The 24,123-nt window shown below is 40.2% G+C and overlaps 1 protein-coding gene across 3 annotated transcripts in view; it reads left to right on the top strand.

Annotated features, from left to right (window-relative positions):
- The window catches only part of LOC138617235 (laminin subunit alpha-3-like), a 53,428-nt gene that overhangs the window by 5,227 nt on the left and 24,078 nt on the right, over positions 1-24,123 (top strand). For 2 of the 3 annotated variants that reach the window (XM_069692026.1, XM_069692028.1), the window contains exons 3-30: positions 5,492-5,609; positions 7,024-7,142; positions 7,223-7,393; positions 8,087-8,187; positions 8,891-9,006; positions 9,741-9,859; positions 10,184-10,274; positions 11,182-11,313; positions 13,127-13,177; positions 13,298-13,345; positions 14,442-14,576; positions 15,290-15,424; positions 15,857-15,991; positions 16,196-16,248; positions 17,100-17,199; positions 18,278-18,330; positions 18,472-18,577; positions 19,621-19,720; positions 19,799-19,955; positions 20,221-20,368; positions 20,897-21,039; positions 21,211-21,314; positions 21,396-21,552; positions 21,869-22,032; positions 22,167-22,275; positions 22,365-22,462; positions 23,470-23,668; positions 23,848-23,974. In XM_069692026.1, coding sequence (XP_069548127.1) covers positions 5,492-5,609; positions 7,024-7,142; positions 7,223-7,393; positions 8,087-8,187; positions 8,891-9,006; positions 9,741-9,859; positions 10,184-10,274; positions 11,182-11,313; positions 13,127-13,177; positions 13,298-13,345; positions 14,442-14,576; positions 15,290-15,424; positions 15,857-15,991; positions 16,196-16,248; positions 17,100-17,199; positions 18,278-18,330; positions 18,472-18,577; positions 19,621-19,720; positions 19,799-19,955; positions 20,221-20,368; positions 20,897-21,039; positions 21,211-21,314; positions 21,396-21,552; positions 21,869-22,032; positions 22,167-22,275; positions 22,365-22,462; positions 23,470-23,668; positions 23,848-23,974 — 3,289 coding nt within the window. Of the gene's footprint in view, positions 1-5,491; positions 5,610-7,023; positions 7,143-7,222; positions 7,394-8,086; positions 8,188-8,890; positions 9,007-9,740; positions 9,860-10,183; positions 10,275-11,181; positions 11,314-13,126; positions 13,178-13,297; positions 13,346-14,441; positions 14,577-15,289; positions 15,425-15,856; positions 15,992-16,195; positions 16,249-17,099; positions 17,200-18,277; positions 18,331-18,471; positions 18,578-19,620; positions 19,721-19,798; positions 19,956-20,220; positions 20,369-20,565; positions 20,705-20,896; positions 21,040-21,210; positions 21,315-21,395; positions 21,553-21,868; positions 22,033-22,166; positions 22,276-22,364; positions 22,463-23,469; positions 23,669-23,847; positions 23,975-24,123 lie in introns of all 3 variants that reach the window. The other variant, XM_069692027.1, reaches the window with a different exon arrangement.

A 24,123-nucleotide genomic window follows, 5' to 3' on the forward strand; every position in this document is an offset into this window, starting at 1 on the left:
CCTATTGCTGTGGTGGCGATGGAGGTGATGTAAGTGCCTGTCTTTAGCCGGGTGGCCTGAGGTGCCAGGCCAACCCAGCAGATATTTACTACTCCACTAACAGCCACCTTGTGCTAGTTAGCAGCAGCTTTGAGAGTGTATCACGCGTGACTGTTGGACTGCAGCACCTCCTAAATCTGGTGCTCCGATGTGGAAAAGCTTGTGCGAGTTAATGTGGGTTCTTTTCACCTTTTCAAGGCCTTTGTCATCAATTCACACATGGTCATGCTAATCAGTGGTCACAGGTTTACTGACGCAGGCATTGATGCAATGGGATATGTTAAGAGAGCAGTAGTTTTCCTAGACCCATTTGACAGGGCTGTCATGAATAGTACACCCATATGCTTTCAATTGAGGTCATTCATAGAGGTGGAAGGAAATACTGCATCAGGATAATATTGCAGCAATATTGCAGCATTTTACTCACATTGAAACATTTCAGACTAGAATCAGTGTTGTCGTCATTCAATTTTAAGAGTTGTTTTGATTTTGAGCCAAATGTAACAAAGATTCTGTAGTGGCGATTAGTCCTCAGATGTAACAACAACAAAAAACACATTGAACCTTAGATTTTAACGGCCACTGAGTCACCGGGGAACATGGTGCTGGGTCCATTGTCCAGGCAAGCATAATGTTTCATGAGGTTTAATTGACCATTTCTGCAAGCAAGCAAACAAAACAATAGCATCCACTGCCTCTCTTGCCCTGGTAAAAAACTATAAACCCTTCCCAGTGCCTGCCCATGCTATACCTGCAAACTCATATGTAAATTCTCTTGATGTGTCCGAGCTGCCCAGTGCCTTCAAAATAAAAGCACATCAGTTACTCAAATTAAAGTCATGGCATTAATAATGTAGTCAACAAATTCATGTTTATTTCTCAAACAAAACAGCAACAAAATAAACAGATAATGGTCTAATAGCTAAACACAACAAATAGCTCCAATACAATAAAGAACAGCTCCAACAATTCATATTTCATTTTATTCCTGCTCGCATAGGAATTGGAAAATACAACATCTAGCAATATCAAATACTTTATGTTGTAGCCCCCTTTGAATTCTGCATGTCTTTTTCACATACTGTATAATGTACAATGCAGAAAAGCAAACATACGTGCAAATTATTGAGCAGCTGCAACTCAGGCTTTTACAGTGTGAAGACTGCAAACAAGTAGAAACAGCATGTGCTTTATGTTGTGTGTTACACCTACAGTTCTATGGTAACTTTTAGCCAACTGTTCTTTGTTACCATATAACTAATTCTGTCATGGAGACAGAGAAAAATATACCAGACCTCCCCCTTCCCCTTCCCCTTCCAGCGCCCACCTGTTGCACACAGACAAACATTTGTACATTGCATTGTTACAAAGTGGAGGGCAACTGCTCCACCCCAGCGGGCTGCAGTGTGTTCTGTCTGGCACGGCTGATCCACTCCAACAGAAGGTGATGCCTCCTCTCCTTTGAATTGCATTCTTCTGATATCACATCAGACCCTCAGGAGCTCACTCAGATGGCTTCTAGCTGTCAGGACCATGATCTCACTAGATTTAGTCCTCGTGGCTCTGCAGTGCCCTTTGGTTGGAATTTGGGATTAGGGTATTCAATATCTGCTACTTCATTGCACTTGCTGAAAATGATCAGTGTTGAATTGTAAGCGTACATCGCATGCCTTTTTTAACAGTGGATACGATTATATATTTGTGCCTACACATCTCATCCTCACTTGGCAACACGCAGAAGTTATTGTAGCAGCACAATAAAATTTGGATATTACATTTGTGGATAATGAAATAAGAAACAGTAATTGTTGCACAGTTTAATGATTGAGAAGGCTATGAGAAATTCCTAACCAGTTCATTTTACAGCACACTTCATTTCATCAACACAAAGAGATTATAAATGAAGAGATCCACGTGGCAGGCACGGCAAGAAGGGAAACTGGCAAAGGGTCACGCAATCAGGTCTTTTGTTTCAGACCTTTCTGTGAGTACGAAACGCTGATCTACAGCTCTATTACTTGAAGGGCGAGCATGTGTGAAGTTAAAGGGTAAGACTTCTGTGTAGAGGCACCCGTTGTGCTGCAGTTCACACTTAAGGGTGCACATTTATTACATTTGACATGTCACACACACAAACAGGGTATTTAACCGTCGGGGGGTCAGTATTCTAGACTTGATAATTAACACACAACACACACAAAGCTTGAGCTGTTCAGGGTGGAAAGATTTAGGAATGATGTGAGTGTGTGCATTTTTCAAAAGTTATTTACACATTGCGACAAGTGTGTTGAGAGAGGGAAAACATGTTGATTTGCTGTTGCTAAAATGGTGTTTGGTCATGAGGGACGTGGTTGGCTCAGCTGCCCTGTTGTTAATAAGAAGGTTAGAGGAGATCTGGAAACTTCATACCTTGTATATATCACATAGGGGGTCAAGGTCAGGAATTTAAGAAGGGTGATAAAAGGCAAAGATGGTAGTTGTCAAACAGTCCATAACTGTCACAGCACAACCCCTGACCTTTCGCCACCCACCCACAACCTCCTACGCTAAACCTCCTGGTATGACACGTTGGGATGCTGGGAGGAACCAAGGATTGCTCTGCTCAAGTGTTATTCCCAAGTGTTTTGTAGCCACAAGCTTGTCAATCTGTTGCATGTCTTTTATGCCACTGGAATCCTCTCCTGATGTGAATAGCATGTCACCAAAGTATTTCATGCTCCGTCCAAACAATATGTAGGTGCTTGACATATTTCAAGTGTGTGTGTTTGGACTGGCAGGGATACAGTTGGACAGACAGGCCTGAAATTAAGCAAAGCTGTGCCATGACAGGCCTCCTTCTTCCAAGATCACACTGTTTTTTTGACTGGGTTTGTTTCCGCAAGGTTCTTGCCAACACTCAGTTAATGGCACTGTGTCAATATTAGATACTATAGTGTTTGTCATTTTATAAAGTTAGATGCATCAATTTTGATTTCCATCTAAATTACAGATTTCACACAATTTCAACTGTTGTATGAGTAAAAAGGAGTAACTGGTTGGATTATTTATCTATTATTATCTTCTCGCTTTATGACTAAGATTTTATAATGTAAGATAATACTTTTCAAATAATTAAAAACAGAAGTAGCAATGTAACAACTGACTGAATTTTGTAGGAAATGCACTGAACAACATACTAGTTTTTCACCGGCTGGCCCTCACTTAGGTTCATGATTTTGAATACTGGTCCATATCAACATTAAGGTTGATATCAAAAGCTTTTGTCACGTGACTCTTAGTTATTGTATTGACACCAGTTTAAGGATACTCAGCTATATTTACCAATTCACTACTGCACAGTTACTCATTTTGAAACAACTGGTTGAATGACATCCAGTCTCCACATTTAGTGTAGCAGAAATATCCTACATGTGTGAGAACATGCTGAACAACAGGTAAACTGATGCAAATGTGACACTACCCGACCCCAAAAATCCCTAGACAAACACAGCTGGTGTCGTACTGTACCAACACCGGGTCAGAATTTTTTTCATGTGTGGTAAATATTCTTTTTGTGACACTTGTGGATCTTTTTTGGCTGCCATCTTCATCATGACAATTGGTGGAGAAGATTTTCACTGGTGTCAGTGACAGGTTCCTGAAAGCTGTGGTATGCTCTGCTTTGGGTGCATTAGGAGGGAAGGGGAATGTGGCGCTATGTTTGGAATCTGAGATGGGTCCGCATGCCAGCCAGCACGTCTCTAGCCACCCCTACGGCTTTTACCCTCCACCCATCTCACCCTCCTACCCCCCTTAACCAAGCCCTCCCTTAATGTCATCACTGCCCGTGTGAACTAAACTTCCTCCCGGTCCTCAGTAGAAGGACAGTTCCTTTGCAAAAGCCTCGCCTCTATTTTTAGATCACAGCCCACATCTTGTGTGTGCCATTCATCTATTTTTTTTTGTTTTTTTTGTGCATCCTGTTACATGTGGGTGGAAGTGTTCTCTGATTAATTTCCAGACACACCCCATTTAAAATTGAGATTTTGTTTTTGTTTTTTTACCCTGACTGTTTTCCTAAGTGGCAACACTGATTACAGGACAGTCAAGTCAAAAAATATTCCTGATTCTCAAACTAATGATTTTGTTGTTAGTTATTACAGATTGTTGACAGTCTTCAGAGAACGAGATCAGAAAGTTCCCCCAGCTGACCTCTTAACTCTCTCTCAGTATCCATAAACCCAAGAGCTACTTGAACTTCAGGCTTTTACTTCTCAGGGTTGGGGGAGGAATCCATCAAGATAATTGTGAATCCTCTTTGACATAGTCAATAACTCCACAGCAGAGGCTTTGCCATGCTTTTCTTTTCTTTTATATGTTAGCGTAGCTCCTCACTTCATGCAAGGAGAGACACAAACTTAAATATTTTAAATGCTCGCTGGGGTTTTCATCAAGGCGCTGAGGGATGTTAGACGAGTGTGGGCCTGCCTTCATCCTTCTCAAAGAGACACAGCCTGGAGAACTGTCTTTTATTTAAATAGCACACAATATTTTAGGTACAGTTTGCATTCATCACTTCAATCCTAAGGGCATGCACTGTATGCTTACAGTACTCCTGAAGCATGTTGAATGTTACTTTTGGGCCTTTGCCAGCATTTAGATGAGCTGTTTTTTTTTTTTTATCCTTACAAAACAAGACAGGGGTGTGGTGGTCAGGTGTAGGTGAGGCATTTTTGGTAGGACAGGTGTCACGTGCAGACTTGTGTCCCAGGGTTTGAATTGCAAGCCAAGTCCAGTACGTGCCAGATCACACAAAGGGAGTGACTATCACAGATTACCTTTGGATTGAACAACATTCAATCAAGATGAAGTCACTGAGTTTTAGGGCTTGATAATGATGTTGACAAACTGCAAAAGAAATGCACTGCTATGAGCATCCTGAGCCCGACAGAAAGCTCAGTGTTGGCTGACACAATCATTGGCATCATTTTCTTCCCTTGTATGGACTTTATATTCTGATGGAAAGTGGAGATAGAGAGTTCAGAGAAGAGAAAGGGATCATGTGGGTTTAGCTGATGTCTTTTCACTAACCTGGCTGCACCTGCACAAGTTTCATCGACTCCATGTTAACAAATGTTGGTGGATTGTTTGTACTTTGCTGTATGGCCACACAAATACTGCTGAAGTCAAACTGCAAGAAAAAAAGGGCTCAAAACAGGAAGTTCATCCAGGGCAAAGGCTGAGTCCTCACTAAAGCTGTTATTGTGAGGTGATCATTTATAGAGCTACAACAACCAAACTGATGTTTTGACCCAACTTTTGTGAGAAAGGATATAGTTAGAGCTCCAGGCCAAGCCTGTGACCTTACTTGATAGAAAAAAAAATTGAGTACAGGAAACTACAACATTTTGCCAAAATCCGTTTTGAGCAGTGGCTGCCTTTTGTTTAGCCGATTTCTTTGTGTTCTTTTTAGCTCTTCCATGTAGCCTATGTCCTCATCAAGTTTGCTAATTCACCTCGTCCTGACCTGTGGGTGCTGGAGCACTCTGTGGACAATGGGAGAACCTTCACACCCTGGCAGTATTTCGCACGTAAGTTCACATGTTATTGTATTTTCAAACAATTTACTTTTCAATGTATTCCAAACAATTTTTTATTAAAAGAAATAACTCCTCCTGCACGTGCCTCAATTATTGCGCTATAAATCAAATGTTGAAACATAATGACTAATCACCCATTTTAGCTGTTGGTTAGATTATGAGGTCGAACATTAACTAAAGTTGTGTACACATGTAACGTAACTAACCAATCCCCACCAGTGGCTGGTTTGTAAGAAAATCAAGTAAAGATGGAAAGCACAGGTTTTAACAAGTAATGTTAACAGTTTACCAAAATCCATGCATATGCAGTACATTACGGGATTATCTTTACTGGCACAGATGAAAGGAATGCAGTCATTATTAACATTATTAAATACACCCATTCCTTTCCTGCCATGACAAGTAAAAATGTCTGCTGTGGAAAAAAGTTCTATTGTAAAGATGGATTTGAATTTATCTACTGGTTTATGTTTAATCCTGGCACACTGATTAGTCTGCTTTAGACAGTTCGGACACTGTAACTTTGAATGAAATATTAAAAGAAATGTTTGGATTGAAGTTTAATTTTGAGGTAGATATTGTGTTCAAAGTGTAAAGAGGTGGCATGCAGTAAATCCGAAACTTAGGCCAGTAATGTCATACCTTTTCCCAATGAACTGAACAACACACCTGAACACATATTTCGTATTTGCTGAGTTGACATATATATGAGTCATGATGTTTAATATCTGGGAGGCCTTGTTCACAGAGATTAATAGTATGCCACTAGTGGTGCAGTGGCATGGGCCAATCCCTTCAGTATCACTTTTATTTGTTTATGTCTCACTTCTCACTGTTCAGCGCAACATGCATCACTTTTAACTTGACGCTCAAAATTTCATATAACTTGCAAAGTGAAAACAACTGTATTAAATGAAATAAGGATGATAATAACAATAAATTGTATTTTGTTTACCACATGAAAGGTGTACATTTATTACAATAACTTTGAATATTTATCATCAATCAGGGTTTATTCACAAATGTCTAATTGTGTGTTGTGACTCAGAAAGTGCATCTCAGATTTGTATTTCGTAGAATTACAATACAGTAGAAGTAGAGGTCCGCATGTAGCTAATTTCTGAGGTTGCGTAACCATTTTTCCTATGGCGGCAAGTTTACTTAGTCTACAATAGTCAGTAATGAATATTTCTGTCACTTTAATTCAATAAAATCAACTATATAATCGTGATATTTTCAACAGTCCTTCTGGATTACTCATTAAAAGGTTAAATGTTGTATTAATTGTTAGTACAGAGAAAATTATGAAAGGCATCCATGTGAAAATGTTACATTCATTTCAAAGGAAACTAGTATGCAATATGGGGAAAATAAAGAGAGAATCAGTTTTTTTTTTTTTTTTCAGATTCAAAGCGTGAGTGTCTTGAAAGGTTCAGAAAGCAGCCCGACGCTCGTGTATTAAATGATGATGACCAGCTCTGCACCACAGAATACTCACGGATTGTCCCTTTGGAGAACGGAGAGGTAAAATATCAACTAGTTAGAAAACCAAATCGAAATAGTTACACCGAATGAGGTGTCAAAAACAATCTTGTATTGCACAGATTGTGGTGTCTCTGGTTAATGGCCGGCCAGGGTCCAAAAACTTTACCTACTCACCGGTGCTGCGAGACTTTACAAAGGCCACCAACATCCGTCTGCGCTTCCTCCGCACCAGCACCCTGCTTGGCCACCTTATTTCCAAGGCCCAGAGAGACCCCACCGTCACACGCAGGGTGAGTCACTGACTGTACAACCTCACACTAAGGTGTCAAACTGGCAGACTCTTGTTTCCCATTTGGGCAAGCCACATTTGCTGATTTGCACCACCTACATTCCAGCTTTACGTTTTGCTGACACAAACACACCAACCTGCTGCTCACACGTTCATCTATGTCAAGACATTCTGCCAGATTTATCTGTCTAGGCATCATGGTGATTTATTTGATGCAGACTGGTCTGGACAGCTCCTACAGGCTGCAGCTGTGAGATATGTCATATTTCCTTAAAGCAGAAGAAAATGTTTATAAAAACAGCAGCGTTAGACTGATGATATTTTCGGTTTCATAGCTTCAGTAAAAGAGTCAAAATTGTGTTTTGAAGTAAATCTCTTGAAGCCATAATTCCAGAAATGTATCCTCGGAATTCAAGTCTGAAGCACCACCTCAATTATTCTTTATTTAAAACACTGAGAATAAATCAGCGATGTCAGCTGTTTCTGTGATTTTTGTACACTGCACTGATTCACACCATAAAACGAGCCTTAGCTCATGGTTTGAGTTCGTACTTGTCAACATGTCTAACTCACATCTCCTGCCAAGCAGAGCCAAACATCTGGTCTGTTGTGGGTGATGTCACTGAGTTGCTAATAACACTGCTGTTACTTTGAAACTGTGCTGGTCATGATATTTTCTTTCACTTGTCTCCAGTATTACTACAGTATCAAAGACATCAGCATCGGTGGACGCTGTGTTTGTCATGGACACGCACAGGTGTGTGGTGGGGGACGTAACCAGGACAACCCAAACAGGTTGGTAATGCTCCTCATCTTCAGCAGGTCTAACAAATATGTGACGCAAAACATTTCTTCACTGAACTTTACACACCCTATTGATAACTGGCTGAAGTATTCCCTTGTTTATTCATTAATCGAGGTAAATAGTCTTTTACAGTGTGCACAGACTGCAGAAATGCTGCCATATCTAACTTGTCTATGATTGTATTGATACAATCAAGAACATTGAAGTGTTTCTGAGAACATTTGAGTTCCTCTGATTACTGGGTGTGACATTGTAAATGGTTGGTGAAAAGGAAAGAGGTGTGATGACGTCCTGCTTTGAGCCACTGTAGCCCCCTGTGTTCTGAACAATAGAACAACATAGGATTCATGCTTATTTTCTGCTCCTTGTCCATCATCAAATGGCAGTAAAACAAAATTAGCATTAACTATCAGCTAAAAAGCCAGATATCTCCTTCAGGATGTTTGGAGACCAAAACAGGGCGTAAAACAGACCAAATTTGGATTTACATGATGATCATCTGATTTCAAATGAATTCTGCTCCATTGGTAAATAGGCAACTGTTTGCTAAAGTGTTCTCATAGCAACACGATGATGTGTCAATGATGTGCATGTTGTACTGTTGCCTCAAAGCTGTCAAAAAAATGTCTGGGGTTTTGTGTCAATACGGATATTGGAATTACTAAATCCAGGTTCCTCATTTCCTTTCTTTAGACTCCAGTGTGAGTGCCAACACAACACCTGTGGTGAGTCATGTGACCGCTGCTGCCCAGGCTTTAACCAAAAGCCATGGCGTACTGCAACTGTTGACAGCCCGAACGAGTGTCAGCGTAAGTGTCCATGTACAGTGCTTCATTTGGTGTGTAAACAAAACCACACTCTGCTACTCCACATGTTGCTGGCTCCTTGAATTACGATCCCCATAGAGGACTGAACTGTCCTCTTGCCTCTGATATTTAAGCTCTGTTGTGGATGCCCCGATATGGTATTGTAGTGAGCCTCAGTAAAGAGTTGAGAGGACATTCCTCATATGGTATGTGTGATGAACAGCACAGTGCACAACTAGCTCCTGGATAACTGCTTTTTGTCTGCTTAGCTAGCCAGTCAGTCTGCTAGCCAGGCCTGCGCCAACCTAGATAGTGAAAGCTTATTGGCAAGCCGTCCGGTCAGCCAACAGAGCCCGTGTCAGCTGGAATCTAATTGCTTTGGACTGTTGACAAATTTTTCTCTCATGAAATATGATCTTGTAGCAAAAGCAAAGAGAGGAAGATGAAGAAGACTTTTAATCCAATCACTGCACTCATGCAGGAGAAATGTACCCTAACCATTCATAAACATTAATGAGACATGGGGTGGTGTACAGGAAGAGGATATGCCGTCTTGTTTAATTTGGATTTTATAGTTTCTCTTAATACTTAACAAGCAGACTTTTAACTCCTTTTTTGAGAATGAGTAGCTTAAGATGCTTAAATACAGACTGGGAAGTCAAAGGTAATTTGCTGAGTGTATAGAATAATTGTGCGTGTATGTGTATCTCTGTCTGTCTCGGGGGTTTCCTCTTCAGCCTGCCAGTGTTTCTCCCATGCCTTTGACTGTTATTATGACCCAGAGGTGGAAAAGAGGGGAGCAAGTTTAGACACCTTCGGCCGGTATGCTGGAGGAGGAGTGTGCATTAACTGCCAGGTATGAAATGCACTCAGGTCCAAACCGATTCTTGTGTGTGCATGTGTGTGGTTGTTGGGTGTAGGAGGTATAAAAAAATATGAAGAAAAATTCCCTTCTGTGTGTGTGTGTGTGTGTCTCTGTGTGTGCGCGTGCGTGTGTGTCCTTGAATCTGACACAGATGCAGTATGAGTATGAGTATATTAAAGTGTTATGTCCAGTTCAAATAGAAACTTGGGATTCTGTACAGAACAAAAAGGAGCCTTGTGATCATCTCTCTGTGTTTTCTGTTAGGCACTTACTGTATGTAGACCTGGTTCAGTTTACTTTTGTGTTGTTCTGTAGCACAACACTGCTGGAGTGAACTGTGACAGATGCATTGAAGGTTTCTACAGACCTTATGGAGTACCTGCTGAGTCTGCCACTGGATGCATACGTGAGTCACTTTGACCTGTCATAACATTTTTCAAATCTAGCATTCCGTTTTCTTTTCACTCAACAATCAAGACTTAAACATGCCTACTGAGGCTGCAATTGTAGAGCCATGCATGAGACATCCTAGCAAAACATACTGATGTTAAATAGATCTTGCTGTGGTGACTTGCACCAACAAAAGAAACTGTGTAAATATGGGGCTAAAATGGAAATGCATTGTTCTTAAAAGTTATTGATTGTGTCATTTTGTGAAATCTGTTGCAGTATATCCTTTAGATACCAGTTCAAATCAGTGGAGCTGCTTCAATCAATGCAATTAAATCAAAAATTTAACACCAGATGTTTTGGGAACTAAGTGATAACTCACCACGTAGGTATTTGACCTACAATATGTAGGACCTACAAACAAAGCCAAAACAGAGTATTATTCAAAGATCTATCTTGTTTTAGACAGACACAAATGGCACCGACATAGAAACACCACTGGCACCAGCGCCTGTATTATTGCTAAACTGGGCTCTGACATTGTTTACATTACTTTAATGGCCAATGGCTGTTCCTTGTTGTATAAATAGCTGCCAGTTGTGTTTGGACATGACAAAGCAGTGGAATTAAACTGGTTGCCCTGAGCGCTTTGAAAAGTAAACCATGAAATCCAATAACTCAATTAAGTCAGCTTAGCAGCGGAAGGTGTTCAGAGTCAGTAAATGTTCATCATTATTTGCTTTTAAGATCTCTCATTTTGAGATGAAGGATGGTTGAAAGCTTTCTGTTATTGAGATTTTATATTATGCAGAGACAATTCTTTCTGTTCTCTGTTGATGTATGTGTTAGGTTGCTCTTGATGCACCTGTTCATGTGGGCAATTTTTTATTTACTTTTTCATAAAAACATGTGACATCCACCAGCCTGCAGCTGTGATGAAGTGACTACAGCCGGCTGTGAAATGGGGTCTGGAAGGTGTATCTGCAAGCCACAGTTTACTGGAGACAACTGCAATCGCTGTGCTGATGGATACTATTACTACCCCCAGTGCATCCGTAAGTTATAGTTTTCGTCATGCCTTGCCCATGGATAGGAATTTTATTCTTCAAGAGTGTTGAAATAAATAACTCGTCAGCTGGGAAACATATGTGTGAATGTACTAGATATATAATTCTGGGCTACCAGACCTGTAGTATAAACCATATGACTTGAATCACATCGTGATTCCCAACAAAAAAGGGTAGTTATCTGTACTGTTGTCCTTTATATTTGATGAAACACTGTGTCTGTGTTTAAGTGCTCTTTGTCTCAACTCAGAACAAGATGACAACAAACCCCCCCCCCCCTTTTAATGGCTGGAAGCAGTTTTATGTCATGTTTTTTTTAGCCTTTTGTGTTTCAGTCTGTCAGTTTTCCCCCTGATGGGACTTTATTTTTAGGGGGTGGCAAATCTTATTTGAAAGAACTATGCTTTTAATGCTGCAGGGTAACATGTGGAAGGGTGTATGCGCATACTGCAATACTAACTGGTATTATTGCACATTCCACATACAGTACCATAACTTTATTTAAACAAATAGATACAGATATTAGACAGACAAAGAGAGTTTCTCCATATTAAAAAAATGTCCCCTCGGGGATTAATAAAGTAACTACCTAACCTAACCTATTATCTCATTAATCTGATCTGGCTACAGATGCACGAGTCTGCAAGGAGGTAGAGATAAACCACTCAGTCTTATATCTTTCATCGCTTCAAGTAATTTCATGTCTTTACAGTCTGTGACATAAGCTTTTTCAAGGTCATGGACAAGGACATGGACTTACTCCAGCATTCACTGTCTGTGTTCCTGGAACTTGAATAAATGTCAGACATTCACATTTTTTCATGATGAATTCCCATTCAAATTCAAATTTATGGTAATTGTTTGGCAACTAGTATCAAGGTTCATAGAGGAGCATCCGATCCATATAAAGATTCAGTGTTTTTTCCTTAAGCGTGTAATTTAACTTGAACCATCATCGTAAGTTTTAATAGTAGTTTTTTTGTGGTTGTTTTACACACAGAATGCACAGATCTGTAGTCTGTAGAAGATTTGCCTGAGGTGTACTCTTTCTGATGCCATTAACGTCAATTCAATGAGCATTTTATGGGCAGCAGATATATTACTCTAAGTTATTACATTAATATTTCTTATCTCCAGTCTGTTAGGATTCAGCCATTATTTTTAACTTCATAAGGTTTCGTACACTGGCTAACATCAGCCACTTTGAGCTTTTTGCACGGCCACCAGCGTACCAGATGAAGTGAGGTTTGCAGTAAAGGACTTGAGTGTACAGTTTTTGATAATAATTATTCATGGTTCAACATTTTGGGAAATACACTTATTTAATTATTTGACGAGAAGGTCAATGTCACTCTAATGTCTGGATGGTAAACAAGGGTATCAGTCTGGCTACTACACCCTGCTATCATATTTGAAACTCATTTAGAAACATGTTCAATTTTATCTGTTTAATTCATACAAAAATGAAAGTGAGAAAATGTATTTTATTTTGTTAATGTGCTGGGTTATTTCTTGGTTTATAGTAGTTGCCAGAAAACCAAATTAGACTCCAAGAACTTATTCTTCCCAGGCAAGAAATAGTTAGTACATAACCCTCCATAAATTGACAAAGGGTTATTTTTACACTTTGGACAGATTCAGGGTTGTACTTCTCAAAAATTCAACCTGACTTAATAATATATGTGATTTGATGTTTTTTGTATTTCCCCACTGTAATAAATAAAGTTGACACTTGCGGTTTCATTTGATCACAGTTTCCAGCTCTGGAGGTCTTGATTTTGTGCCTTTCTTTTGCAATCAGAATATCCCGTGTACCTGACAACCACCAAATCCCCTGCAGGTCCTATTGTGGGTAAGTACATTCAACAAAATTTTATCATGTTCTATCACAACATAGCTTCATAGGCATTTGAACAATAATTTAAAATGTTGTTATTGTCAACCCTTTTCATTTTTTTTCCTATCTGTATAGGGCCAACTACCTGCCCTCCGGGTTATTTTGGCTCACCCAGCTGTCTGCGTGAGTTTGATCTAAACTGATATGAAGTGTTTTCATGGCTGCGCTGTGTTAACAGCTTTTATTGCTTCTCCTCATTTGCATTTCCTGGATTTACAAAAAACTTTGTTGGTACTGTCCTCTTGAGAAGCTGCTTTTTTATTGGGTTTTTCTTTGTCACTTGAGTCACATTTACTTAGAGGCAGCCCAGGCAGTTAAAAGGGGCTCCAGAGGACCATGTAAGGTACCAGTGAGTCTGAATGGTCTTTCTGTAGAGTTAAATGTTAATAAATTAGAGGTCACTCACTGCACATATACTGTCGGTTAGGTCATGTTTGTAGGCCTTGTGAAACCTAGCATATATTATTTTGGGGCTTAATGGGAGGATTAAAGTAATGGTATAACACATCAGCATGCACTATGACAACAGATAACATGCAGTAGTTCAGCATAACAGTTTGATGATCCGAAATGATCCTGTCCAACCATGGGGATTTGAGTTCAAGTGGTCTTTGTCCTCCCATGATAGCAGCAGACATTTGGGACTGTTCAGTGAGAACTAACCAGTCTAATATTAGGTATTTTCTCCATTCCCTTTTCTGGTTTCCATAAAGATGGGAAATCCATTATTAGTAATATGGCATTTCTATTAAAACAAAGACCTTTAACCCTTGACTTTTGCTGTAATATAATTTGTCAGAGAATGTAAACAGTAAAATAACTTTCCTTTAATATGTCTGCTGAGAAGGATTTTCAGCACCGTTTGAAAAGCAGATTTTAATGTTTAAGAGCTGCGTAGAGGGAAAGAAAACAGTGGCAGTCTTTCGGGTGGCGTCCTGTCTTGGTGCCAAGTCTATTCACATACCAATACCAGGCGAGGCTTGGCAGGACATGGGCACCTGTGTAGCTGTACCACTGTGTGCCACGACATGAGAATAGTTTAGCTGACGGAAGTATTTGTCATTCTTTGTTGTCAAGTTGGACCAAAGAAGGAGCTCGGGCTCATTTATAAGCAGACTTCTTAGATCAACTGGGTCACTCATTTGAATTTCTTTTCGATTGCATTTAATTAGTTTCCTTTCATTGTTAAAATAAACATTTCCAATGTGTTTGTGCACAGCGTGTATTTGTGATCACAGAGGAACAGTGTACGGGATGTGTGATGCTTCGGGGCGCTGTCTATGCCGTCAGGGTGTGGAGGGGGAGCGATGTGACCGCTGTCAACCTGGATACTACTCCTTCCCAAACTGCCAGGGTGAGACACAATCACCACACTGATGTGCATTTACTTCCCACAGGTTCTAAAAAGACCACAAACTCAGAGACACTACTTGTCACAATGATGAGACTGGAATTTTCTTCTTTTTAAAAAAAAATGGCCACAAGCTTTTATCATGAAGATATAAAAGCAGCAAACCAGAGAGATAAGAGTGGCTATGTTTCACATGGCGGTGCGCCCAGAAGATATTTTGGACTAATTGCTGTCAGTTACACAGTAGGGGTTGGTGTGCAAAGAATTTGAACAGTTTGTCCAGCAAGCTTGTCCTTTATAGTTACACAAAAGTGTCCTTTTGTCCACATGCACCTGCCTGCAGTATTTTCTGGAGCAAGTACACTTTAAGCAGGGATGTTTTTTGACCACTTTAGTCTTAGTTTAAGATTTTTGACACTTGTAACTTAAGGCTTTAGATGGACCCTCATGAGAGGCCCAGACCACAGAATGTAATTATGGTAACAATTATTCAAAGTAATGTTTTAGAATGATCAAAGTGTAGTCAGTGTTTAATGTGTCATTCCATCATTTTAAAGTTTTATATCAGTTGTTAATCTTACAGGTCCCTGCATGTATACATTGTTTATATGAATCAATGTACATTTTTTTGTATGACTTTTTTTTATCGAACTTTTGAGGAAACCTGCAGTGCTATAACACTAAAATAAACTATGATTAATATTTTCTTCCCTTAGCATGTCTCTGTGATGGTGCTGGTTTGACTGACAGTATGTGCAGTCGAAATGGTCAGTGTATTTGCCTACCCAACTATGGGGGACAGGAGTGCGATGAATGTGCACCAGGCTACTACGGATATCCGGACTGTGCTGGTGAGTAGGTTTTGAGCCCTCTGTGTCCACCAGTAGGAATGTGATAGATAAACCAGTTGGTGTTTTTTGCTGGTGGAAAAAAAATGCAGCTTTTGGTTTCACAGGATGTACGGTGGTCTCTTCTCATGACTCTTGAACAAACACCCTCATTCTCCCGCAGTGTCCTGTGAAATCCCACTTTGTCATCTGCATTCGTTTTATTAATGCAATCTGTATGACAAGTGATATATATGGACTTCTTCCTTCTATGGAGTAATATTTCCAAGATTAGACAACTGGGAATCACCTTAGGAATTCTTATTCTTAAAGTAAACAGGCCCATCTCAAGAGTCGTCTTAAATCCTTTTTCAAATAAGATTTAATGAACCCATCTGATTGTAACACAAAGGCTTACAGCTAAAGTTCTTATTTGTGCTTGTTTATTGTCCTCAGCCTGCCGGTGTTCACAGGAAGGCTCATACGGCACAATATGTAACCCATTATCGGGACAGTGCCTCTGTCTCCCAGGTGTGGTGGGCCAGCAGTGTGACCGTTGTGCCTCTGGACTCAGGTTCCCCCAGTGCTCAGGTAACCACCTTGGACACCATCATACCAGAAAGCAGTAGTTTTAGAACAGAAACACCAGTTATCATTTAAACCAATAAAGATGAATGTGGCAATGCTTTTTGGTGGGGCTCAGTGATATTTTCTTGAAGTTATTTGTTACTTTATTTGTTGTTGTAAAATATTTGTGTGTGTTGTTTTCATTATGTATTAAATTTGTCCTTTCAGCCTCAATCAGTATGTGTAACACAGCTGGAACTGAAGTCTCCGATCCTCAAACAGTAAGCCACGCTCACATTTTTTATTTTTTCCTGTCTGTCATCGCCCCATCTTAATCATGGTTTTATCAGCCTTGATAATAAAAGTGGTCAGAGTCTAAATCCAGTACTGGGTGTGGATTCACATGGACTAACAGTGACGTGTATAACTGATAACACCGCTGAACTTCATCCAGCAGATTTGACAAAGAAGTGTTTTTCCCATTAAATTTAAAGGTAATTAAAACTGCAAGCAGTGATATGCGGGCCCTCGTACACTGCACATCAGGGATCCAGCGGGTCGGAGCCGCCTGCTCCCCGACGTGCAGCACGCTAGGGTCCGCATATTCCCACTTGCAGTTAAAAAAAAATTCTCTATCTCGTTCCTTATTCTTCTTGAAAAAAAATGGCCTCTTTTTTTGGCGGCTTTAACATCTTCAAAAACTCATGAAAGTTGGTGCCTGACGCGTTTCGTGAGGTTTGGAGCATCGTTTGACCTTAAACATCATCTTCCTGTGTCACAACGAAACATCAAAATTAGCCGCATTGCCCTTGCTGTACTATATACTATATACAAAAAATAATTTTGGGTCACTTTTTTAACGATATGCATGCCTCAAGTGGGGATCGAACCCAGTTACCTCTCACTGTGAGGCAACTTTTGTTTCTTCTTGGCATGTCGTCAGAAATATGATAAAAAAAAAGTCATTTTGGAACATATCCTCTGTTTAAAAGAAAGGAAGAAAAACTGCCAATTTGCAGTCATCCAGAAAACTTGCTCTGCAGCATAATGTGCATGCTCTCTAACAGTAAACTAATATAACTTTCAACAGTAGCTACCAGTCTCAACAATACTTTTTTTTTTTTTTTTTCAGGGATCCTGTCGCTGCCTACCAAACGTAGAGGGAAACCTGTGCGACAAGTGTAAACCTCTATACTGGAATCTCGCTACAAACAACCCTCGTGGCTGTATAGGTAAGTGACTAGAAATCTCAATTAAAACTGCAAGCAGTGATATGCGGGCCCTCGCAAGCTGCACGTCGGGGATCCGGCGGGTCGGGGCCGCCGGCTCCCACGACGTGCAGCACGCGAGGGTCCACATATTCCCACTTGCAGTTTACATTTTTTTCTCGATCTCGTTCCTTATTCTTCTTTAAAAAAAAAAAAAAAAAAAAAAAATCATTTTTTCGATGGCTTTAACATCTTCAAAAACTCATGAAAGTTGTTGACACATAGACACATGCAAAGTTTCGTGAGGTTTGGAGCATCGTTTGACCTTAAAAAATTAACTTCCTGTGTCACTGCGAAACATCAAACTTACCCGCATCGCCCTGTCTATGCTATATACTCTATACAAAAATGAATTTTGGGTCACTTTTCGGACAACATGCGACATAGTATGACTTTTAAATTTTTTTTTTTTATCATATTTTAGAGTATGACCTCAAGTTACTTCTCACTGTGAGGCAACTGTTCCTCACATGAACTGCTTGCTTCAGGTCCTTTCACAACATTGTGAAAATCTTAGGTTTTTATTTGGTCATGTTTTGTAGAAATTTTGAAAAAAAACTGAAGGGTTCACAAAGTTTCAAGCACTGCTGTATCTCTCTCTTAATCAACTGAAAATACTTAATATGGGAATAATAAGGTGGCTCCTATTATACGGCCAGTGAGAGAACAGCTCCAGACTTTGTCCAGATATTTCACTTATGTTACAGTTCTGCTCTCTAGTAGGAATGTTATCACTACTAGTGCGATGTTGCCTGAAGACATGAGAGGGGGAAAAGAGCTTTTAATAGTCAAAGAATGCCTCTGGTTGACTGTTGCCAAACATTGAGGGAAATTTTCTTTTTAACTTGGTTGAACAAACATTGTGGCTGAAAAGCTCCCTCCGGACCTTTAATGTGCAGATCTCTGAAGATTGGAGGGTTTTGTGATGTTGTGTATCACCCATGAATGTTACGAAATCCTGTAATCAGAGTCTATTCACTGCAGATTACCATTTACGTCTTCATAACTTTGTCTATTGCTCTCTGTCTCTCTCTCATACCAGAGTGTCAGTGTGATCTGAAAGGCACCCTGAGTGGTGTTGGAGAGTGTGAACAGGTGAGTAACAGTACCTCCAGTGATTATACACACCTGCTAACCAAACTATGTTGTATTGATGCAACAGTTGGAGAGTTTTGACTGCATTGCTTGGCCACACTTTTGTAATATGTCTTTTCTCTTGATTATCTGATTGTCTAGAAAAGTGGACAGTGTCACTGTAAGCCTAATGCATGTGGGCATGCATGTGACTCCTGCAAAGATGGATACTTCCTGCTACAGAAAAATAATTATTTTGGTTGTCAAGGTAAGATATTATGCTTTACCCAACTTCCAGCATCACATCTCACTTGCATATACTATTACAGCAAACATTAACATGAAAAACTGCAACAGAGCACACTTCTGATCAGAAGGATTTTGAATATTCAGTGAGCAAGTATTACAACATATTACAAAAGTATTTCAAAAAACTACAATTAAAACTCCATGAGTATAACTTGGGAACACCAATGAGACTTTTTTCCTTCTTTATGATGATGATGCAAGCGTTGACAACTATTGTGCTGACACTCTTACTCGTTAACAATTCTAAGAGTAAAATTTAAAAAATGCTCTTGAGCTGATTTTACGCTGTGATGGAAATAGCTGAGGATTAATCACATCTTGGTTTAAAAACTAAATTGAGAAGACAGTAGACAAAGTCAGGAAGACACTTTACAGTATCTTAACTGAAGGTAATTTAGGGCTATAAATTCACTCACAAATAGAACTGTTTGATCATGTAATATGACAGAGGTATGCGGGCGCCATAGACATTGCAATTATCAAAATATTTTATCGTAAATTCATGAAAACCATACTTAAGTTACACAAAAATACTGGCAATTTGAAAAGGAAATTTGGGGAATTTATAAAATGTAGTAATAGTTCATGTAAAATAAATTAAAAAATATTTAAGCTGACGCAGCAGATGGAAAGCTGTCTCTCCACCATCAGACAAAGAAACATGGACCTATCTGACTAAATTCAGATGCAGAATTAGTAGAATCCCTCTGATATCTGGAAGATCTTATGGTAACACTAGCGATGAATTACATTAATTGTTTGAGTATAAATATTTAGTTTAAAGGCACAATTGAATTATATGTACAGAACCATTGCTGTATTTTTGCCCCACAAAGGGTAATGAATGAGAAATTTGAAATATAGAGGAAAATAGACAGAAAAGTGATACTGGGTGTGGGCAGTGATGGAACACTCTGTCAATCAGAATCAATGCTTTTTAGCCCGGCATCAAGTTACTCTTCACTCAAAAATAGTGACTTATTTTACTCTCCCTCCTTCTAGGTTGTCAGTGTGACGTAGGTGGTGCCATTGACACAGCCTGTGATGAGACGTCAGGACAATGTCGGTGTCGGAAGAATGTAATTGGCCGTAAATGCACTGAGTAAGATATGGCCAATTTTAATGTCATGAAACATATATCACATATCATATTTCACTGATTACAACATTCTCTCATTAGGCCTGCACCAAGCTACTACTTCCCCACTTTGCACCAACTGAAGTTAGAGGTGGAGGACGGCACCACACCAAACGCCAGACCAGTACGCTTTGGTTATAACCGCCAAGAATTCCCAGATTTTAGCTGGAGAGGTTATGCTGTCATGTCCCCTGCACAGGTTTGTCCATTTACATTGGTACCTTCATACATTGATGTGATTATTGTAATGAATTACAGTATGGCTCAGAATTTTTTTTCGACAATCTTCCACTTAAGTAACCTCATAGTTTCCTCTTTCAGACTACTCTGATACCACCATGATTCTTTTGCTTTTGCCACTGCACAAATAATTCTCCTCGGAGCACATGACCATCCTGTTATTTCAGTGCTGATGTGGGAATGTGGACACCAGCTCTCTTAGAACTAACACGCTCTCTCTTCAGCCAGCGGTGATCCTAATGCTCACCCTTGGCTTTCCTGGACCTTTCCATATTGTAATACGCTACTCCACCCCCCAGCATAAGGGGAGAGCACGAGTGAGCGCGTGGATCTTGGTGGTGGACGAAGCTGACTTTCAGTCTTGCTGTGACTGTAAGTGAAGGGCCTGACTTGCTTTAGCTGAATTTTACTTCCTTCACCTTGTTTGCTGTCTATTGATTAACCCGCTCTGTTTGCTTTGCTTCTCTGCCCACCCGACATGATTTTTAACATCCGTCTTAACATTATTCCCTCATTGTCTACTCAAACCTGTGCCATTGCAGTCAGCTGTGTCACTGTCATCCCTGCAGAGTGAAATCAGAGTAACAGTGCATGTTGAACCAAAAAATGGGAGGCAGCATTTATTCCGGGTGGTTCTGCGGTTCATTAATCCCAGCAGCGCCAGTGTGACTGGTAGCGTCAAGGCTACAAATAACAGAGGCACTGCAGGTAAGGCTGCCTCTAATATCGAATCAGTTCTGACATCTCACCATCAAACTGTCAAATCTAACCCATCATTTAAATGAAAACATTTCCTTCATGACATTTATGTGGAAGCTGATGCATGACGTGTCTTTATGACAATGATGTCTTTCTGTGAGTGTTGTGACATTACAGCCATCTGTGCTTGGTGCTCTGCAGGGTCAGATCAGAGTAAGGAAGTAATATTTCCCACGAGTCCCTCCCCATCCTTCCTCACTGTCCCAGGAGAGGGCTTCGCTGAGCCCTTTGCATTGACTCCTGGGAAATGGATCATTCACATAAGAGCAGAGGGGGTTCTGTTGGTGAGTCTATAGGGAAGACATTGATGTGAAATTTGTCATGTAAAATACTGAAAAAACAAGTTTAAACTTTTGTTTAGTTCTTTAGTTCTATGTGCCTTGGTTATTGAAGTAAAGTAGTAAACGTATAACAGATTGAAGAATAAAATGCTTTTCACTCTCTCCCCCCGTCAGGATTATTTAGTGCTGCTGCCCCGGGATTACTATGAAGCACCTCTGCTGCAGGAAAAGATCACACAGCCCTGCACATACTTATCCATCGCAAATACGGATACAAAGTAAAATATACCGTTCAGCACTTTTGAGGTCTATTCCTGTTTACAGTGTTGTCTGACTAAGTGTCTTCATGTGTGTCTCAGCTGTCTGTTGTATAAGCACGCAGCCCTGGATGGCTTCAGCTCTGCACTGGGCTCACAGGGTAGACTCTCCACCCGCAGTGGGCGTAGGAGGAGGCAGGCTCGTGTGCGGCGTCCCACCCCAGGTCACCCTGAGATGGCTGCTCTCAACGGCAGACAGGTTCAGTATTGTAAAGAACTCTGTTGAAGAATAAAGGGTTTGCACAACAAGTCATAAAACAGACTGAGGTTACTGGGCCGGTTGTCATCTCCTGTTCCTCGGTCCATAATGAACATTCTGATATAGTTTCACAATTTGTAGATTGGTGCTTCACTCACAAATAGCTAAGCATAAATCTTAAACCTAATCCTTGACTTTTAGTACTTTTATATGATGATTTTTTTTTATCTATTTATTTTTACCTCTTTGAAGTTCTGTTTTAGTATCCTAGAATGCCTCAATGCTTCCTGTGAAATATATGTTCTGTGTCTTGTAGTCGCAACTCCAACTCAGTCTGCGTGTACCTCGTCCGGGCCCATATGTCCTGGTTCTGGAGTATGCCAGTGAGGTGGACACAGTCCAGAATGTCAATATACTCATCAGTGGTCAGTCAGGTGGCCAGATCCCTGCCAGGGCCAACATTTACAGCTGTGCCCTCAGGTGAGGTGAACATTTCTCGTACCAGTATATTGTTGATTTGTGTATTTACTATTTGAAAATGTGATAATGTCCTTAAGGTAGAAAGGTATAGAGTATGTATGTGTTTCAGTTTTTGTGTGTTTTAAACCGTGCAGCCATTTGTGCCGGAGTGTGGCAGTGGACAGCAGAAATAAAGTGGCAGTGCTTCAGCTTTCTCACAAGACAGAAGTTCTTCTGCAGACTTCCACGACATCATTCCTTCTGGTGAGGAAAATGTTCCCATAAAAGATTTATAATGCTCAATATCAAGACAGCAGCATGCAGTTTGAAATTAAATGGGTTTCTCTCTGTAGTATAAAGTGTATGCAGTGCCTGCTGAAGAGTTCTCCATTGAATATGTAGACCCCAAGGTGCTTTGTGTCTCCACTCATGGCCGCTTCACTGAAGACAGGTAAATCTCGAATAATCCACGTTGAATGAATTTAATAATATTATCACGTAGAGACTTCTCCAACACCCGTCAGTATAAGCTGCAATTTTTGAAACGCTAGATACTACCATAGACCTTTGTGTTTCACTGTTGTTTTGGAGAACGGAGACACACATCTGTTCTCCAGGTGTGATTACTTGCATTACTACAACTGAGGCAAGGTCACTTACCTGAGGCTGAACTTAGGGTCAAACTCTCCATTTCTCCCTCTGTCTTAGTAAATTCTACTCTCACTGTGAACATAATGACCAGGGTACATGTTACAGTTGTTACAGCTGTCAGTGTGCAGCTCTGTTATTTACTGTGTAACTCAAACTGAACAGTGCAGAAGAAGGTTTCCAAAAATTGAAAAATATGTCAACAAATAAATATTAAAAACTGGCTTGGAAGCAGAGTTAAATCTTTTCATTAAGCCGAATATAAGCCTGCACTTTGCTTTTATGCCTTGAAATTGTGTTTGTTTATGCTCCATTGAGCCTCAAAAATGTAAAATGTTGCATTTAAGTGGTGCTATGTTGATGTATGGGTTATTATTCAAATACTTTGTGACACATTCAATACTTTACAAAACTCAGACTTCATAATAACATAATACTGATTTTTTTAAAAGTGGGAAATAGTTTTTTGTAATGAAAAATTGCCGACATTTTTAAGCACTGTTTTAGTTTCTAAATCTGGAGAGAAAAGTGCACATTTAACCCTGAGGCAAATTCAGGGTTCATTTAATTTTTGATTGAATACTGGCATTAAATTAAAGGGGTAGAATGAGAAAGAAGGAGCATGGTACCTATAGGTGAGCCTGTAAAACTAGATTTCCATAGAAGTGTGTTTTTAAGTGTGTGATGGTAGAATTTTTGCTCATTAATGAGAGAGTGTGACGGTCAGAACATTTCTGGGCTCTGCAAATATGTTAACCACGATGAAAATGTTTAAAGTAACAACAACGTGTTTCTGTTTAATGTTTCTAGTCGGTACTGTGTTCTGAGGCAGTTGGACAAGCCCACCTCAGCCCACATTTTGTATGCGGGCCGTGATGGGCAGCTATCGTCCACAGCAGCTGATGCTCTTCAACAAGCAGAGAATGAGGATTGGAGACGGAGACGACAGTCTGGACTGTTTCCTGTCCGTGAACCTTCGACTGAGGGGACACTGCTAAAATTTCCTCAGGTATCAGTGTGAAAACCAGGCTCTACTTTTCCTCACCTTGTCGAATAATTGGAGCTTTTCTGGACTTGACCCTGCTTCTGCGCACTCAAGATATTCAAAGAGCCCTGTCATGAAATTCATTTTCAATTTCACCCTGTCTCGGTGAGACTTTTTCAAGTTTTCTCCTCATTTTTTTCCAGACGGAGATCAGTTTCACTCCCAAGGTGCCCCTCCCGGGCAGGTATGTGGTTGTGGTCCATTATCACCAGCCTGAACATATCTCCTTCCCTGTGGAAGTGCGAGTAGACGCAGGCCGTGAATGGAAGGGTGAGTGTGTGGGAGGAAGTGGTTGTCAGAGTTTACTCGCTTCCATTGATGTCACTCTAGCGGTGTCCGGGAAATCCATCTCAGTGAGGATCACCTCCTCACTTAAGGAGGATTCACCATCCTCCTTAAGAGCAAATAAAGTCCAAGAG

Source organism: Brachyistius frenatus, unplaced genomic scaffold (assembly GCF_029030835.1).
Source record: "Brachyistius frenatus isolate BFR_SWC_R1_liver_20210118 unplaced genomic scaffold, ASM2903083v1 Contig_12, whole genome shotgun sequence".
NCBI classification, from domain to species: Eukaryota; Metazoa; Chordata; class Actinopteri; family Embiotocidae; genus Brachyistius; species Brachyistius frenatus.